The sequence below is a fragment of the Pseudophryne corroboree genome, chromosome 7 (assembly GCF_028390025.1).
Source record: "Pseudophryne corroboree isolate aPseCor3 chromosome 7, aPseCor3.hap2, whole genome shotgun sequence".
NCBI lineage: Eukaryota > Metazoa > Chordata > Amphibia > Anura > Myobatrachidae > Pseudophryne > Pseudophryne corroboree.
In genome coordinates this window covers 435,919,288-435,939,348 of record NC_086450.1, presented here as the reverse complement: position 1 = coordinate 435,939,348, position 20,061 = coordinate 435,919,288, and the positions used below count along the sequence as shown (strand labels likewise).

The following is a 20,061-nucleotide window of genomic DNA, read 5'->3' as shown; positions in this document are numbered from 1 at the left end:
TGACCTGTCGACCTAGACCATGTAGACCTACAAACCCTGTCGACCTAGCATCCAAGTCAACCTAGTTATTGTCGACCAATAGCTGTCGACCTAGTTGCTGTCGACCCTCCATACCACACCCACAATATAGCTACCGCTAAGTAATGTTCTATCAGGACGGGGGATTGCAGTAATACACCGAGGGCCATATTCAGACCCTGTCGCAGATGGGCAAAAATCGTAAACAGGACAATTTTCGTCCGTATGCGCATGAACCACGGCCGCAGGCTATACATGATGCGATTGCACCCTGGAAGGAAGCGTTCGCATTATGATTGACAGGCGACAGGCATACGGGAGTGGTGACGCGGCATTGGGGGGGAGGGGGAGTGTTGTTGGAAGAGCAGGCATGTCTTGGCCCGCTTTCGGGGCCGGCTGATGACGTCGCCTGCATTTCCTGCAATCGGAAACATGCCTGCGGTGCCCCTGCCTACGTGCAGAGATTAACCTCTACTTGAGGTTTTTGCAATGCGATCGCAATCGAATTGCGATTGCGGGGCAGTTCCACCCATGCTGGGCTGGGGTTTTTTCTGTCTGCATGTTAATATGACCATTTTCCTGCAGATGGACCCCTGCATTTACATTCCTAGAACTCACTGCCCTCTCCGGCCAAGTTGACGTTTGGCAGTAGGATAAAATGGAAATAATGACCAAAAAAGCTTCAAAACACCATTAAAAAGGAATTAGAAAATAAACGGAAAGAAATAGAAGATTGGGAATACAATGAAGGTTTCAAATGAAACCCCACATTTTTGGCTGGATTTCCATTTAATAAACGCATTCTCATCCACTAACTTTATTTCCCTAGGAGCCAGCTGACCTTTGTTTCACTACAGACAATATTAGGTGAGCTGAGTCTTATTTCCAGGAAAATGAAAAGCACTTAAGATCCGGCGGGGTCCGTGTCGTGAGAGACAGCTGGGTGTGATATCAATCAGCCCCTTGCTAATTGAGCCCTGGCATCCGAGGACGTTTCGCCAGTGATGTGCGCGGTGCCACGTGCCTCGTCCTGGGCCCTATTAGATGCAATTTATTCTGTTCCTGGAAATAGTAAAGGCATATTTCTTCTCTGATTTTATGGCAGACCTGCCCGTTGGCGGCGCATGTGAACGTCTGGATAAATACTGCCATTGCTACTTACAAATTACATTAGTGTGATACCGGGAGATTCTGTCTGGCAGGCACTTCTTGCCGCTGACAATAAAATTATAATCATTTATGTCAAAATGCAGCACAGGCCTGAGCGATCCCATTAGAGGAGGATCGCTTGTGCCAAGGATGTGAGGAGTATGTACAACATCTGATTAGGGTGTGTACCATTCTGAATGCAGCGCGTTCCGCCAGCACGTCAGGGTTGCAGAAAGGCACAGCAGGTGCACAGAACACTAACAGGGTCACCAAATGTAATAGTATTCCCTGGCCACTTCACTAGGGCAGCTGTGCTTAGCGTTAGTACATGCCGAAGCTAAATGATATTCATGGTGGTCCCTGGGACACCGCATAAAATCTGTCAACTAGCTTATACACAGATTAATGGAAAATATTTATAAAAAAAAAAAAGTTACATGCATAGCTCTGAATGGTTCAATGGCGGGATTCTATTATGGAACGCTAGGTAAGGCCATGTGACCAGCAACAGTACTATAATTACAGTGTAGGCTAAACCAAAGCACGTCCAATGAGAGACCTCTAGGAACTAGTCACATGACTGTGACATGTGACTTAACATTTATAAGGGAGTGGTTTATCAAAAACCAGAATCTAGCGAACATACTAGATCAGTGATAGTCAACCTGATAACATTGTAAGGTATAACAAACAAAGCCGAATGGAGCTGCAAGTGAAGGCTTGGGGGCCTCCTGTTGCCCGTCACTGAATCATATAGATGATAGAATCTGATTGGTTGCTATGGACAACAGCTCAACCTGAACTCTTTATAAGGTTTATTAAATCTCCCCCTCAGTGATGTCACTAGTTAGTTACTAGTACATTGATAGGTTATATTCTGAGGAGTAATAGCCACATGCTGTCATTGTGAGTGTAGACAACTTACAGATCACCTGATCTACAGCATGGTACTTTAATTCAGGTTGTAATTGTAAACATTCACAAGCAATGTTTCAGGAATGTATTAGAGATCACGTGTTGTTACTAGTGGATTTTACTCTACGCACACCTGCTTTCCTGCCTTTAGTCCATCTATGAATGTAGGGGCTTCTTTAGAAAAGGCCTAAAAAGTGTGATGCGAACATATACATAAAACTATGGGCGTACAACCGCGGTTGTAGGAGTGTATTGTGAGTTGCCCGTATCATCAGATGGGATGCATAAAATATACATCCGTTCAACTATGAGTCAGTCCCTTAGTGTCTCCATATAGGAAATGGGTGATATCAATAATTGGGGTGAAAGCTGCTGATTTAAAAATCCATACCTCAACGGGCGTAGAGTCCTCAGCAGCCTTAACACCCGCAGGATGCCCAAGATCTTGGCCCCTCCAGCAGATGCTAAAGACACGATGATATCAATGATTGAAACAAAGACCAAGACTCCGTCCAGGACGTTCCAGCTGCTCTGCAGATAAGCGTTGTCTCCAGAGAAGAAACCCAGTGCCATCACCTGTCCAGGCCAGGAGGAAGCCAGAAGACAAGAAGACATGAGGACATTGATTTTCTCATGAGACATTAGGCCTGTATAACAATGCTACACTAAAGTACCTTTATGGTCATTTCCACAACAAAGATTGCCGTAAAGATGTAGTTGGAGACGCTCAGAAATATCCGTTCCTGTGTAAATAAAATAAAACACCTGAGCAGGTGGGAATACAATTACGATGAAGACATTATACACACCTCATGTCTTTTTAGTCAGCTGCAGTCACCTACCCTTTCTCTATACCACCTACGTTGAGGAAAAGCCTGATGTAAGCTATCTTCTGAGCAGCGGCAATTCCTCTCATTATGATTAATCATCAGGTCTAACTCATACCTCAGAGTCAAAGTTATAATTACTAAACTTTCCCCTCACTGCTCCATATCCTCATCCACCCCCGGGATAGAGTTTGCTATTATATAAGAAAATAACTTTGTTTAATATGCTGTCCAGGTGACGGTGACTTCAAGCTGTTAGTCAGCAGTAACGCTATACCTTAATCCTAACCCCTATCTCTCCCCTCCCGCATAACCCTAACCCGCTCCCCCTAGTGTCTAGCCCTAACCCTCCCTCCCGCAGTCTAACCCTTACCTTCACCCTAGTGCCTAACCCTAATCCTACCGTTCTGCACCCTAACCCTCCTCCTGGTGCCTAGCCCTAACCTTTTCCTCCTGCAGCCTAACCTTAACCAATCTCCAATGCCTAACCCTAATCCTACCATTCTGCCCCCTAACCATCCCCCTAATGTCTAGCCCTAACCCTCCCTCCCGCAGTCTAACCCTAACCTCCACCCTAGTGCCTAACCCTAATCCTACCTTTCTGCACCCTAACCCTCCTCCTGGTGCCTAGCCCTAACCCTCCCTCCCGCAGTCTAACCCTAACCTCCACCCTAGTGCCTAATCCTACCGTTCTGCACCCTAACCCTCCTCCTGGCGCCTAGCCCTAACCTTTTCCTCCTGCAGCCTAACCCTAACCAATCCCCAGTGCCTAAGCCTAATCCTACTATTCTGCCCCCTAACCATCCGCCTAGTGCCTAGCCTCAACCCTCCCCTCCTGTAGCCTAGCTCTAACACTCCCCCTATTGCCTAACCATTCGCTCCCTGCAGAAAGTCGACATTACACATGACGACGCTGGGAACATATCAATATTCTGCACTCATGTCGACATTTTAGGTATGTTGATGCCAAAACTGATGACAATGTGGTGCCGACATTTTGACTGTCAACATTTTGAATGTTGACTGCATCCCCAACGCAATCACTTTATGAAAATGCTGAACATCAGTAACAATAGTTCTGACATATATGTCGAAAATAATAATCTATTGTGACCACTGAAATAAACTCAGACCATACCCACATGCCATACACTATAAATTATATATTCATTCGTTCAGAAAGTGCTCCGTGACACAACGTTACAGCGCAAGCATACTAGTTCTGACACTTTCCTGTACGTGGTTCCCTCCTTTGCGCACAACTGAGCGATCCCAAAGCTCAGAAACTTAGTAAGGCCTAGGCTGTGGCTACGTAGCAGAGCGTTATCTCACCATGCTGTTTGGGTCTATGTCTGGCCTCTCCAAAGCGATTGTGATGCAGTTCAAGAAGATGAAGACAAGAACTACGTGGTCAAACATCTTGTGGGCGATAACCTTTTGGAACATCATGCGGAACCTGAACCAAGACAGAAGACATGTTCATCTTGGCTGCGTGTCCGTGATGGTGAGGATGACCAAAGCTCGGTTGTGCATAATAGTGAAGGTACTGTAGACTCAAGATAGATGGAGCTGAGTATGATGCTGTGATCAGCTGGTGTTGTATAGGTTGATGAGATAACAGATGTTACACATAGTACTAGAGATTGCTCATGTTATGCATGGTCAGATAGTTGTGTGAGATGACAGCACTAGCTTGTGTTATACATGGTAGGGGCTCAGGTGGTGTTATACATAGTAGGGGGACAGCTGGTGTAATACATGGTAGGGGGACAGCTGGTGTTATACATGGTAGTAGGACTGCTGGTGTTATATCAGGATTTTGGTACTTACCGATAAATCCCTTTCTCCGATTCCACAGGGGCCACTGGAGCGTAGTTACAATGGGGAAATAGTAGGCAGTAATTGGGAGCTGGCACTTTAAAATTCTCACACTGTGGCTAGCTCCTCCCCTACTATCTCCCCTCCAAGCCAGTCTACGTAAAACTGTGCCCGAGGAGAGCTGGAATAAACAAACCGTAAGGTAGAGGAGGTTAATGACGCCCTGTAAACCAGGATAACACAAACCAAACCTGGAACAGAACCTAACAAAAAACAGGCTAGCCCGAACTCAACAAGCAGTCACATGGTGATCTGCAAACCGTTAAGCAAAAAACAAGGAGGAACAGCGCTGGGCGGGCGTCCAGTGGCCCCTGTGGAATCGGAGAAAGGGATTTATCGGTAAGTACCAAAATCCTGATTTCTCCTTCATCCACTAGGGGCCACTGGAGCGTAGTTACAATGGGGACGTCCCAGAGCTCCCAAAACGGGTGGGATAGCGCTGAGAGTCTTGAAAAACCGCTCGGCCAAACTGTGATGCAGAGGCCGCTAAAGTGTCAAACTTGTAGAATTCGACAAAACGAATGACGGTCCGACCAAGTAGCCGCCCGACATAAAGTATTCATGGAGACCCCACGGGCAGCCGCCCACAAAGGTCCCACAATGCGCGTAGAGTGCGCTGAAATGGAAAACGAAGGCTCCCGAGCACCCGCCAAGAAGACTCTCTGATGGTCAGATGTATCCAACGGCCCAGTGTATGCTGGGACCCCGGCTATTTAGTACGGGAGCATCGTACAGAACAAAGAAGAAAACACTTTGTCGAATAGCCAAAGACCTCTGTAGAGAGAGTCGGCGAGCCCTGACAACATGCAAAGAGGGCCGAAAACACTAGTGTCAGACGTATATGAAAAACGGACATCCCCTCTGGAAGAAAAGACAGCTGAAACTCTGAATGTGAAAACTCAGCCGTGGGAAGTTGCCAATAGAGTATTCCCTGAAAGAGAGCCCGAACTTACGGCCGCCAGGCTAATCTCTTTTGGAAGAAAACCGAAAGGTCAGAGACCTAAAATTCAGGCCAATGTAGTATGAAGCGCAGCCGAGCAAAATCTCCCAGAGAAACCAAAGATGACGGCTGAATGGTAACTGAAAGAAGGGGAAAACCCCTGTTATCCCTACTATGCCCCATAAAGTTTTGCAAAAGTGGCAAAAGCGAGAAGAGGTAACAGACTTCTGAAATCGGGGCCCAGTAGGCCTAACCGAACTAGGGAACTCCTCCCTTCTGAGGTCTCGTGAACAGTCACGCGGTTAAACGAAACCAGTGTAAGATTGAACAAAGAAAAGGACCCTGTTGAAGTAGACAGTCCAGTCGAGGTAGGAGCCAAGGCTCCTCTACTGACAACAGGTGCAAGCTGGATCTTTAAGTCATTCGTGGCCCAACCGGAGCCACCGAGAGGACTAGCGCGCATTCTCCCCACCTGTGTTACCGAAAGTGAGGTAGAAATAGAAAAGGAGGTAGGATAGACTAACCAGAAACTCCAAGGAGCCCTGAGGGCATCCTCGGCTACTGCCGCCAGAGCTCACTTCCGAGAGCAGTAAAGGGTTAAAGAGTCAGTCAGAACGCCCGGAGGTCGATCAGAAATCTCCGCCAACAGCGGACCAGTTGACAAAACACCGGGGAATGTCCTTTCACCCGGGAGTCTGACCTGGCGGCTTGACCTGGAAAGAAGATTGTTGTCCTCTGCTCAGAGGGGAATGTAGGTGACCACTCATTGCGTCGCAACTTGACTGAAGAAAGAGTACCTGGTGTCGAGGAAGGAAAAATCCTCTGACGGACCATGTTGAAAAACGTCTACGAGGAGCCTAAATTGGATCCGTGTCGACCCAGAAACTCCTGGATCCTCCGGATATTGAGAAGCCACCTAATCTGCAGAGTGAGATACTAGCAGTAGATTGTGCCATTAGGGAACAAACGTCACTTCCTGCCCTTGAAAAAGAGCTATTCTGTGATCTTCCTGAACCCTGTGGGAGCGGAAGAGAGAGACCGAATGGAAAGGACCGACAGTGAAAATGAGTATCCTGTAATGCGAATCTGAGAAAAGCCCGATGAGGAAAAAACTCAACGGAAATGAGTAAACAGGCATCCCTGAAGACAAGGGACGCGTAAAACCCCTTTTCTTGTTCAAAACTAGCAATCTCAGACTGAAAGGATTGTAAGGCCAGAATAGGCGTGGCCGAGCCATCTGGCTTCGGCACGTGAAAAGAAAACAAAGGCCTGAGAACTGTTCCGATTCAAATGATATGTGAAAACAGGGATCAACACCCCTTTGCGGTTAGAAGCATATGGAGCACCGCCTGCAGTATGACTCTCTTGTCATCGTAAACCGGCCGACCCATGCCGAGGGCCAAACCTTCTCAGTCCTCCCAGTAGGACCACCGACCAGCGCCTACCCTGGGACCCTCCAGGTGGTAGGAAGGTCTGACCTGTAGTGGATGTGTAGGATGACCTAAAATCAGACTGGACCGAGGATGCTGAACCTCTGCTTCAGCCTGTTATCATGAGATCCCTTGGCGACGGAGATACCGCCGTGTGGAGTCGAAAGTCTGAAAGGGCACGGAAAGATCTAAAGGAAAGAACGGAAAAGGTCCGTCTTGGAGCTGGGGCAGCAGTAGGAGAAAGAAAAGTGGACTTACCTCCCATGGTGCAGAAATTTTCTTCCCCTGAACCATCTGCCCCATAAGATTGCAGGTTCACCTGTCACTGTCGCAGCCCCAGAGGTCGACGGGCTAAGACAGCCCAAGCGAAAATGCAGGTTCCGTGTCTGCAGACGTGGAGACCTCAAAAGAACATAAAGCAGAATCGTGATTCTGAACTGTCCCAAAGTATCAGTTTATCCTGATGCGACTTATCCCGTAACCTAGAGGACAATTGTTCCACAACCTACCTGTTCCGGACAAGGTAGAACCCCGCTGCCGTATATGTGTCTTCGATGGATCCCTGAGCAAGGTTACCTCAGGAAAAACGGCAGCCTGTTGGACCGGCGATACATCGAGGGGTATACCCTGGAGAGGTTCTGATACCATTTCCTGCCGTATGCAGGGAAAGGATAGGAAAAACAAACATTGTTTGATACCTGAAATTGTGTATTCGGGTGTCTGCAGGCCGCCTACCGGAGCCTGCCCCGCTCATCCGAAACTGGACCAGTCGCTGTCATTTCGTCATCGGCGTCGAACCCTGATGGACCTGATGTGTCCGCCACCCTTACCTGCAGTATCAGACGAACTGCTGTATAATGCACCTGGATATTCTGAGACCCTGGTTCAGACTCCACCGAAAACAGACATCATCAGTATCCTGGACATCTCTCGCCTCCTCCCAGAGAGGCCTTTCCACCGCCGAGTCGTGTAACATGGAAGGTTAGCAAGGTTCTTTTAGAAACCTGGAAAGGTGAAATGACGTACAAGGTCTCTGGTTAACAGTGACATTACCTGCATAATCTGAGCTGTTCAAACAGGAGCGTCCTGCAGGTGCGTGGAGGGCTAAGCCGATGGCTTCACCGCATACTGTACACCTAAGAGGGAATTCTTTGACTATCCCAGGTGAGACAAACGAAAGGAGAAAAGGTGGGTTAAATAAACAGAGCCCTATGTAAGGTCTGCACTATAACTTGTAGTGACCGACACAATTCAAATAAACTTTCTGGAGCAGCGGAGACCTGAACCAGTAGCGCTGCGCTGTGGGACAGGAGTCTTAGCCACTAGGCTATAGGAGCTCCCCTTAAAGTTTTTATTTATTTATTTATTTATTTTTTTGTTGGGATTCAAACTCTGGTCTTTCAGATACCCGCTACTAGCGTACTGAGCCACAGTGCTATTTGTCTGATGCCTTACACACATTTCCCAAATTACTAATAGCATTAGTACCCAATGACACCAAGGAAAAATAACGGGAAGGCAACACCCCTGCCCTGTATGTAGTGTACCGCTAATTGTTTCAAGTCATCTATTATTGTCCCTGTCCCCAAAAATGGTAAGGCCAGTGAGCCAAACGATTACCGACCAATTGCTCTGACATCTCTTATAATGAAGGCCTTTGATAGATTGGTTATGGGACACATAAAAAAAAGTATCCCAGCCAATCTGGATCCTTTTCAATTTGCATATAAAGCAAATAGGTCGACAGATGACGCTGCTATCACCTTGATTCATTGTGTGGCTACCCATCTAGAATCCACATGTTCCTCTGCGAGAATTCTGTTTGTGGATTACAGTTCAGCATTTAATACAGTAATCCCAACATCATTAGTGTCTAAATTATCTCAGTTGGGATTGAACAACTTTGTATGTAGATGGATCTTGGATTTCTTGACCAACAGGCCCCAATCTGTTAGACTGCACAATTCCCTGTCAAGCGAACTTGTAATCAGTACAGGGGTGCCTCAGGGTTGTGTACTGAGTCCCCTGTTGTACTCTCTGTTTACCTATGATTGCCTCTCAAATTCGGAGTCAGTTCACATTATTAAATTTGCCGATGATATCGCAGTCGTAGGTTTAATAAGTAAGGACGATGAGTCAGAATATAGATCTGAGGTCGCTAGGTTAGAAGCTTGGAGTCAAACTAATCATTTAATTCTAAACGTAAAAAAAACTAAAGAAATGATTGTAGATTTTAGGAAAACTCACAAGCAGCCCTCCTGTCCTATAGTTGTAAATAATCAGGTTGTGGAGACAGTTGAGTCCTTTAAATTCCTGGGCATTCACATCTCCAATGACCTGTCTTGGGGTACCCATACACGATGTGTTGTTAAAAAATCCCAACAACGCTTGTTCTTATTGAGGAAAATGCGTATGGCGGGAATACGTAAGGAGATTTTAGTAAATTTTTATTCAGCAATTTTAGAGAGTGTCCTCACATACGGGATTATGGTATGGTTTGGGAACTGTACTGCCGTAGAACGTAAGTCCCTTCAGAGAGTGGTTAAAACTGCAAGTAGAGTAATTGGAGTCAGCCTGCCCTGTATTCAGGATATATATGAAAAAAGGCTCCTCACTAAGGTGAGAAGTATTTTGGGAGATCTATCTCATCCAAATGGGGGGATGTTTTCTGTGTTGCCATCTAATAGGCGTTACCGTTCTATTCTTTGTCGGACTAACCGGTTCCCAAAAGCAATAAACATGTTAAACCAGATAGGACCGAGATAAATTGACAATTGGGAATGTCTTGGGTTCAGGAGTGCTCTTTTCGTTCTGTTCTTATGGTCTCTGTATATGCTTGCTTTTTAGTTTCGTTGATTGTTCATTGAACTATTGATGACAATAAAGTATTATTATTATTATTATTATTATTATATTAATTTAGGTGCACCAGAAGTTTCTCAGAGGTTCCGCTGGCTTTTCAAAATGGTGGCCAGCCTGCGAGAAAAGATGGGGGAAAATGTTATGTGGCAAGGTTGGTATTTTGTTATTATAAAACATTGCGGAAGTGGTCTGTTTTATCCCCTATATATGGTATTGTATGCACACACACATATATATATATATATATATATATATATATAGATATATATATATATAGATATATATATATCCACACAGTGAACCCAACAGGGTAGATCAATACTGTCTATTTGAACCTCACAGGGTAGATGCACACTATATTTTAATTAATAAGGAGCTGAGCCCCAGCTCCTGTAATATAGCAGGCTCCCTGTGCCAGGCAGAGGACTGCCCTGCAGGGAGGAATGGGTGCGATATAACAAATATATTAGTATCTCCCTGCTCAGAAAAACTAAAAAAACCCTGAGACAGGATTTGTTGGCAAGAGACACTGAGTGCTGCTAGCCGTCGCCGGGGAGCCCGCTAAGTAAAACGGGAATAAGTTCCTCCACCCCCTCATACCTTTTAATGTAGAATATGCTCATCAAACAGCCCGGCAGAGGAAAAGATCTTTCAGCGGTCCGGGGAGCAGGGGACTGAGGCGGCGTCTTGGCATGCTGCAGCGGCCGGGGAGCGGAGAGCGCTGAGCCCGCCGTACAGAGCGGGAGTTAGCTCCGCCCCCCCGCTTCGGCGCCAAGTTTAAATGAAACCCGCTTCAAGTGTACAGTAAGCGGGAAGTGCCCTGTATCCCCCGGCCGCCTGTATGCTGCGGCCGGGGAGCGGAGCGTGCTGAGCCTGCTATACGGAGCGGGAGTTCTGGCGCCAATTTCAAATTTAAACCCGCTGCTATGTAAAATAAGCGGGAAGTGCTTGTACCACCCGGCTGCATCTTAATCACAGCCCATAGGGGGGATTAAACATAGGACTCCCTGTAACAACCTGACAGTGATCAGGATTGAACCCAGGTCTCAGAGTTAATAGGGCGCACTTTAGTCCACTAGGCTACAGTATATAGCCTTCAGAAACCTGCATGCCTAACCAATAGACTATTGGCTCAGTCTGCTGCGGCCGGGGAGCATAGCGGGCTGAAGCTCCGCGCCCAAAATGTACATTACTCACCACTGTCCAGATGTAGCGATCTGCGCCGCACTCAGCGGTGTTTACTCCTCGACAGAGCGGCCCCAACACGCGCCGCACGCAGCGGTGTCCGGCCACTTTTGAGACTTACCGCTGCCATGCTGCCGGAATCTTCTGCTGGTGGAGCGGCCCCGACACGCGCCGCACGCAGCGGTGTCCGGCCAACTCAGGAGAGCTCAGTGTCTCCCTCAGCCGGGGCCCATCCCGAGCCGCACGCAGCTGCGATGGGACCCCGCCGGCAGCTCCCGCGGTGCAGACTGGCAGTGGCAGAGCTGCCAGTCTGTGCGTGTGTGAAAGAAAAATAAAATAATAAAGAAAAAGAAAAAATTCTTCAGCTAAACCCAAGTGAACCAGCTCACCTCGGGCACTAAACTAAGACTGGCTTGGAGGGGAGATAGTAGGGGAGGAGCTAGCCACAGTGTGAGAATTTTAAAGTGCCAGCTCCCAATTACTGCCTACTATTTCCCCATTGTAACTACGCTCCAGTGGCCCCTAGTGGATGAAGGAGAAACATGGTGGGGGACAGCTGGTGCTATACATGGCAGGAGGACTGCCAGTGCTATACATGGTAGGGGGACAGCTGGTGTTATACATGGTAGGAGGACAGCTGGTGTTATACATGGTAGATGGACAGCTGGCGTTATACATGGTGGGGGGACTGATGGTGTTATACATTGTAGGGGGCAGCTGGTGTTATACATGGTAGGAGGACAGCTGGTGTTATACATGGTAGGAGGCAGCTGGTGTTATACATTGTGGTAGGACAGCTGGTGTTATACATGGTAGGAGGACAGCTGGTGTTATACATGGTAGGAGGACAGCTGGTGTTATACATGGTAGGAGGACAGCTGGTGTTATACATGGTAGGAGGACGGCTGGTGTTATACATGGTGGTAGGACAGCTGGTGTTATACATGGTGGGAGGACTGCTGGTGTTATACATGGTAGGAGGACAGCTGGTGTTATACATGGTAGGATGACAGCTGGTGTTATTCATGGTAGAAGGACAGCTGGTGTTATACATGGTAGGAGGACAACTGGTGTTATACATGGTAGGAGGACTGCTGGTGTTATACATGGTGGTAGGACAGCTGGTTTTATACATGTAAGAGTGACAGCTGGTGTTATACATAGTAGAAGGACAGCTGGTGTTATACATGTAAGAGTGACAGCTGGTGTTATACATGGTAGCAGAACAGCTGGTGTTGTACATGGTAGGAGGACAGCTGGTGTTATACATGGTAGGAGGACTGCTGGTGTTATACATGGTGGGAGGACAGCTGGTGTTATACATGGTAGGACAGCTGGTGCTATACATCGTGGGAGGACAGTTGGTGTTATACATGGTGGGAGGACACCTGGTGTTATACATTGTGGTAGGAGAGCTGGTGTTATACATGGTAGGGGGACAGCTGATTTTATACACGGAGGGAGGACAGCTGGTGTTATACATGGTAGGGGGCTGCTGATGCTATTCATGGTGAGGACCTGCTGGTGCAGTGGTTCCCAAACTTTTTGGAATCATGGCGCCCTAGAGCATCAGAATTTTTTTCATGGCACCTCCAGGCCAAATGCTTCTTATTGAGAAATTTAGAAAGAAATATTAAATGATGTAAATTGTGTTTATATGTCATCCTTAAGTTCAATTGTGTAGTGAGAGACAAGATTTGCTTCTGTTTGTCCACATATTTTATGATTAGCAGCCACCAGCACTGGTTTTGCCAATTATATTGACCAGAAATAATTTTAATTGGTCCTGGACCACCAATCCAAGGCACCCCTACAAGTGTCCCGAGGCACCACAGGGTGCCTAGGCACACAGTTTGGGAACCACTGTGCTGGTGGTTTACATGGTAGAGTGCTGCTGGAGTTATACATGGTAGTGGTAACAGCTGGTGGTATTCATGGTATGGGGCTGCTGGTGTTATACATGGTAGGAGGACAGCTGGTGTTATACATGGTGGGAGGACAGCTGGTGTTATACATGGTAGGGGACAGCTGGTGTTATACATGGTAGGAGGACAGCTGGTGTTATACATGGTAGGAGGCAGCTGGTGTTATACATTGTGGTAGGACAGCTGGTGTTATACATGGTAGGAGGACAGCTGGTGTTATACATGGTAGGAGGACAGCTGGTGTTATACATGGTAGGAGGACAGCTGGTGTTATACATGGTAGGAGGACGGCTGGTGTTATACATGGTGGTAGGACAGCTGGTGTTATACATGGTGGGAGGACTGCTGGTGTTATACATGGTAGGAGGACAGCTGGTGTTATACATGGTAGGATGACAGCTGGTGTTATTCATGGTAGAAGGACAGCTGGTGTTATACATGGTAGGAGGACAACTGGTGTTATACATGGTAGGAGGACTGCTGGTGTTATACATGGTGGTAGGACAGCTGGTTTTATACATGTAAGAGTGACAGCTGGTGTTATACATAGTAGAAGGACAGCTGGTGTTATACATGTAAGAGTGACAGCTGGTGTTATACATGGTAGCAGAACAGCTGGTGTTGTACATGGTAGGAGGACAGCTGGTGTTATACATGGTAGGAGGACTGCTGGTGTTATACATGGTGGGAGGACAGCTGGTGTTATACATGGTAGGACAGCTGGTGCTATACATCGTGGGAGGACAGTTGGTGTTATACATGGTGGGAGGACACCTGGTGTTATACATTGTGGTAGGAGAGCTGGTGTTATACATGGTAGGGGGACAGCTGATTTTATACACGGAGGGAGGACAGCTGGTGTTATACATGGTAGGGGGCTGCTGATGCTATTCATGGTGAGGACCTGCTGGTGCAGTGGTTCCCAAACTTTTTGGAATCATGGCGCCCTAGAGCATCAGAATTTTTTTCATGGCACCTCCAGGCCAAATGCTTCTTATTGAGAAATTTAGAAAGAAATATTAAATGATGTAAATTGTGTTTATATGTCATCCTTAAGTTCAATTGTGTAGTGAGAGACAAGATTTGCTTCTGTTTGTCCACATATTTTATGATTAGCAGCCACCAGCACTGGTTTTGCCAATTATATTGACCAGAAATAATTTTAATTGGTCCTGGACCACCAATCCAAGGCACCCCTACAAGTGTCCCGAGGCACCACAGGGTGCCTAGGCACACAGTTTGGGAACCACTGTGCTGGTGGTTTACATGGTAGAGTGCTGCTGGAGTTATACATGGTAGTGGTAACAGCTGGTGGTATTCATGGTATGGGGCTGCTGGTGTTATACATGGTAGGAGGACAGCTGGTGTTATACATGGTGGGAGGACAGCTGGTGTTATACATGGTAGGGGACAGCTGGTGCTATACATGGTAGCAGGACAGCTTGTGTTATACATGGTAGGAGGACTGCTGGTGTTATACATGGTAGGAGGACAGCTGGTGTTATACATGGTGGGAGGACAGGTGGTGTTATACATGGTGGGGGGGCAGCTGGTGTTATACATGGTAGGAGGACTGCTGGTGTTACACATGGTAGGAGGACTACTGGTGTTATACATGGTAGGGGGACAGCTGATGTTATACATGGAAGGAGGACAGCTGGTGTTATAAATGGTAGGGGGCTGCTGGTGTTATTCATGGTGAGGACCTTCTGGTGGTTTACATTGTAGGGGGCTGCTGGTGTTATACATGGTGGTGGTCACAGCTGGTGTTATACATGGTGGGGGGACAGCTGATGTTATACATGGTGGTGATCACAGTTGGTGATATACATGGTAGGGGGGCTGCTGGTGTTATACATGGTAGGAGGATAGCTGGTGTTATACATGGTGGTGGTCACCGCTGGTGTTATATGTGGTAGGGGGTCTACTGGTGTTATACATGGTGGTGGTCACAGCTGGTGTTATACATGGTGGGGGGACAGCTGTTGTAATCTATGGTAGGGGGTGGCTGGTGTTATATATGTTAGGGAGCTGGTGTTATTCATGGTAGGGGGTGCCGCTTGTGTTATACATGATGGTGGGGAGAGCTGGTGTTTTACTGGAGGGGTTTGGGAGGACAGCTGGTGTTATACATGGTGGGAGGACAGCTGGTGTTATACACGGTGGTGGTCACAGCTGGTGTTACACATGGTGGGGGGACAGCTGGTGTAATATATGGTAGGGGGTGGCTGGTGCTATATATAGTAGGGAGCTGGTATTATTCATGGTGGTGGGCAGAGCTGGTGTTATACTGGCGGGGGAGCAGCTGGTGTTATATATTGTAGGGGGGCAGCTGGTGTTATACTGAAGTGGTCCTGGGTGATACAATAGGTCAACATTGTCTAGATTGACAGTCAATAGTTCAACACCATATGGTCGAAATGCATTAGGTCAACAGGTAAAATAGGTCAAATGAAAGGTACAAAAGGTCGACAAGTTAAAAATGTCAACATGACAATGGGCAACATACTTTTTTTTTGGGGGGGGTCGTGTTTTTGTAACTTTAACTTGATTTACTATACACAGGGACTATGACTGGGAATAGTGTTATACTGCAGGGGGCACAGCTGGTGTTATATACGGTATGGGTGGGGGCAGCTGGTTATACATAGTGGGGGGATACAGCTGGTGATATATATGGTAGGGGTGGGGACAGCTGGTTATACATAGTGCAGGGATACAGCTGGTGATATATATGGTAGGGGTGGGGACAGCTGGTTAAACATAGTGCAGGGATAAAGCTGGTGATATATATGGTGGGGGTGGGGGCAGCTGGATATACATAGTGGGGGGATACAGCTGGTGATATATATGGTAGGGGTGGGGGCAGCTGGTTATACATAGTGGGGGGATACAGCTGGTGATATATATGGTAGGGGTGGGGGCAGCTGGTTATACATAGTGCAGGGATACAGCTGATGATATATATGGTAGGGGTGGGGACAGCTGGTTATACATAGTGCAGGGATACAGCTGGTGATATATATGGTGGGGGTGGGGGCAGCTGGTTATACATAGTGGGGGGATACAGCTGGTGATATATATGGTAGGGGTGGGGGGCAGCTGGTTATACATAGTGGGGGGATACAGCTGGTGATATATATGGTAGGGGTGGGGACAGCTGGTTGTACATAGTGCAGGGATACAGCTGGTGATTTATATGGTGGGGGTGGGGGCAGCTGGTTATACATAGTGGGGGGATACAGCTGGTGATATATATGGTAGGGGTGGGAACAGCTGGTTATACATAGTGGGGGATACAGCTGGTGATATATATGATGGGGGTGGGGGCAGCTGGTTATACATAGTGCAGGGATACAGCTGGTGATATATATGGTAGGGGTGGGAACAGCTGGTTATACATAGTGCAGGGATACAGCTGGTGATATATATGGTGGGGGTGGGGGCAGCTGGTTATACATAGTGGGGGTATACAGCTGGTGATATATATGGTAGGGGTGGGGGCAGCTGGTTATACATAGTGGGGGGATACAGCTGGTGACATATATGGTAGGGGTGGGGACAGCTGGTTATACATAGTGCAGGGATACAGCTGGTGATATATATGGTGGGGGTGGAGGCAGCTGGTTATACATAGTGGGGGGATACAGCTGGTGATATATATGGTAGGGGTGGGGGCAGCTGATTATACATAGTGGGGGGATACAGCTGGTGATATATATGGTAGGGGTGGGGGTAGCTGGTTATACATAGTGGGGGGATACAGCTGGTGATATATATGGTAGGGGTGGGGGCAGCTGGTTATACATAGTGGGGGGATACAGCTGGTGATATATATGGTAGGGGTGGGGGCAGCTGGTTATACATAGTGGGGGGATACAGCTGGTGATATATATGCTGGGGGTGGGGGCAGCTGGTTATACATAGTGGGGGGATACAGCTGGTGATATATATGGTAGGGGTGGGGGCAGCTGGTTATACATAGTGGGGGGATACAGCTGGTGATATATATGGTAGGGGTGGGGGCAGCTGGTTATACATAGTGGGGGATACAGCTGGTGATATATACGGTAGGGGTGGGGGCAGCTAATTATTCATAGCGGGGGATACAGCTGGTGATATATATGGTGGGGGCAGCTGGTTATACATAGTGGGGGATACAGCTGGTGATATATATGGTGGGGGCAGCTCGTTATACATAGTGGGGGATACAGCTGGTGACATATATGGTGGGGGTGGGGGCAGCTGGTTATACATAGTGTAGAGATACAGCTGGTGATATATATGGTAGGGGTGGGGGCAGCTGGTTATACATAGTGGGGATACAGCTGGTGATACATATGGTAGGGGTGGGGGCAGCTGGTTATACATAGTGGGGGATACAGCTGGTGATATATATGGTAGGGGTGGGGGCAGCTGGTTATACATAGAGGGGGGATACAGCTGGTGTTATATACGGTAGGGGTGGGGACAGCTAGTTATACATAGTGGGGGGATACAGCTGGTGATATATATGGTAGGGGGTGGGGGCAGCTGATTATACATAGTGGGGGGATACAGCTGGTGACATATATGGTAGGGGTGGGGACAGCTGGTTATACATAGTGCAGGGATACAGCTGGTGATATATATGGTGGGGGTGGGGGCAGCTGGTTATACATAGTGGGGGATACAGCTGGTGATATATATGGTATGGGTGGGGGCAGCTGGTTATACATAGTGGGGGATACAGCTGGTGATATATATGGTGGGGGTGGGGGCAGCTGGTTATACATAGTGGGGGGATACAGCTGGTGATATATATGGTAGGGGTGGGGTTAGCTGGTTATACATAGTGGGGGGATACAGCTGGTGATATATATGGTAGGGGTGGGGGCAGCTGGTTATACATAGTGCAGGGATACAGCTGGTGATATATATGGTAGGGGTGGGGGCAGCTGGTTATACATAGTGGGGGATACAGCTGGTGATATATATGGTAGGGGGTGGGGGCAGCTGGTTATACATAGTGGGGGATACAGCTGGTGATATATATGGTAGGGGTGGGGGCAGCTGGTTATACATAGTGGGGGATACAGCTGGTGATATATACGGTAGGGGTGGGGACAGCTAGTTATACATAGTGGGGGGATACAGCTGGTGATATATATGGTAGGGGGTGGGGGCAGCTGGTTATACATAGTGGGGGATACAGCTGATGAGATATATGGTAGGGGTGGGGGCAGCTGGTTATACATAGTGGGGGGATACAGCTGGTGATATATATGGTAGGGGGTGGGGGCAGCTGGTTATACATAGTGGGGGGGATACAGCTGGTGATATATATGGTAGGGGTGGGGGCAGCTGGTTATACATAGTGGGGGATACAGCTGGTGATATATATGGTGGGGGTGGGGGCAGCTGGTTATACATGGTGGGGGATACAGCTGGTGATATATATGGTAGGGGTGGGGACAGCTGGTTATACATAGTAGGGGGGATACAGCTGGTGATATATATGGTAGGGGTGGGGACAGCTGGTTATACATAGTGGGGGGATACAGCTGGTGATATATATGGTAGGGGTGGGGTTAGCTGGTTATACATAGTGGGGGGATACAGCTGGTGATATATATGGTAGGGGGTGGGGGCAGCTGATTATACATAGTGGGGGGATATAGCTGGTGTCATATATGGTAGGGGTGGGGACAGCTGGTTATACATAGTGCAGGGATACAGCTGGTGATATATATGGTGGGGGTGGGGGCAGCTGGTTATACATAGTGGGGGATACAGCTGGTGATATATATGGTAGGGGGTGGGGGCAGCTGGTTATACATAGTGGGGGATACAGCTGTTGATATATATGGTAGGGGTGGGGTTAGCTGGTTATACATAGTGGGGGGATACAGCTGGTGATATATATGGTAGGGGGTGGGGGCAGCTGATTATACATAGTGGGGGGATACAGCTGGTGACATATATGGTAGGGGTGGGGACAGCTGGTTATACATAGTGCAGGGATACAGCTGGTGATAAATATGGTGGGGGTGGGGGCAGCTGGTTATACATAGTGGGGGATACAGCTGGTGATATATATGGTAGGGGTGGGGGCAGCTGGTTATACATAGTGGGGGATACAGCTGGTGATATATATGGTGGGGGTGGGGGCAGCTGGTTATACATAGTGGGGGGATACAGCTGGTGATATATATGGTAGGGGGTGGGGGCAGCTGGTTATACATAGTGGGGGATACAGCTGTTGATATATATGGTAGGGGTGGGGGCAGCTGGTTATACATAGTGGGGGGATACAGCTGGTGATATATATGGTGGGGGCAGCTGGTTATACATGGTGGGGGATACAGCTGGTGATATATATGGTAGGGGTGGGGACAGCTGGTTATACATAGTAGGGGGGATACAGCTGGTGATATATATGGTAGGGGTGGGGACAGCTGGTTATACATAGTGGGGGGATACAGCTGGTGATATATATGGTAGGGGTGGGGTTAGCTGTTTATACATAGTGGGGGGATACAGCTGGTGATATATATGGTAGGGGGTGGGGGCAGCTGGTTATACATAGTGCAGGGATTCAGCTGGTGATATATATGGTAGGGGTGGGGTTAGCTGGTTATACATAGTGGGGGATACAGCTGGTGATATATATGGTAGGGGTGGGGGCAGCTGGTTATGCATAGTGGGGGGATACAGGTGGTGTTATATATGGTAGAGGTGGGGGCTGCTGGTTATATATAGAGGGGGGATACAGCTGGTGACATATATGGTAGGGGTGGGGTTAGCTGGTTATACATAGTGGGGGGATACAGCTGGTGATATATATGGTAGGGGTGGGGTTAGCTGGTTATACATAGTGGGGGGGATACAGCTGGTGATATATATGGTAGGGGGTGGGGACAGCTGGTTATACATAGTGCAGGGATACAGCT

The 20,061-nt window shown here is 47.9% G+C and overlaps 1 protein-coding gene across 4 annotated transcripts in view; it reads right to left on the bottom strand.

Annotated features, from left to right (window-relative positions):
* The window catches only part of CACNA1H (calcium voltage-gated channel subunit alpha1 H), a 638,058-nt gene that overhangs the window by 149,377 nt on the left and 468,620 nt on the right, over positions 1-20,061 (bottom strand). For all 4 annotated transcript variants that reach the window (XM_063934881.1, XM_063934879.1, XM_063934882.1 and 1 more), the window contains exons 17-19: positions 4,242-4,365; positions 2,757-2,825; positions 2,474-2,658 (exon numbers count right to left, since the gene is read on the bottom strand). In XM_063934881.1, the coding sequence (XP_063790951.1) occupies positions 2,474-2,658; positions 2,757-2,825; positions 4,242-4,365 (378 nt within the window). The remainder of the gene's footprint in view (positions 1-2,473; positions 2,659-2,756; positions 2,826-4,241; positions 4,366-20,061) is intronic.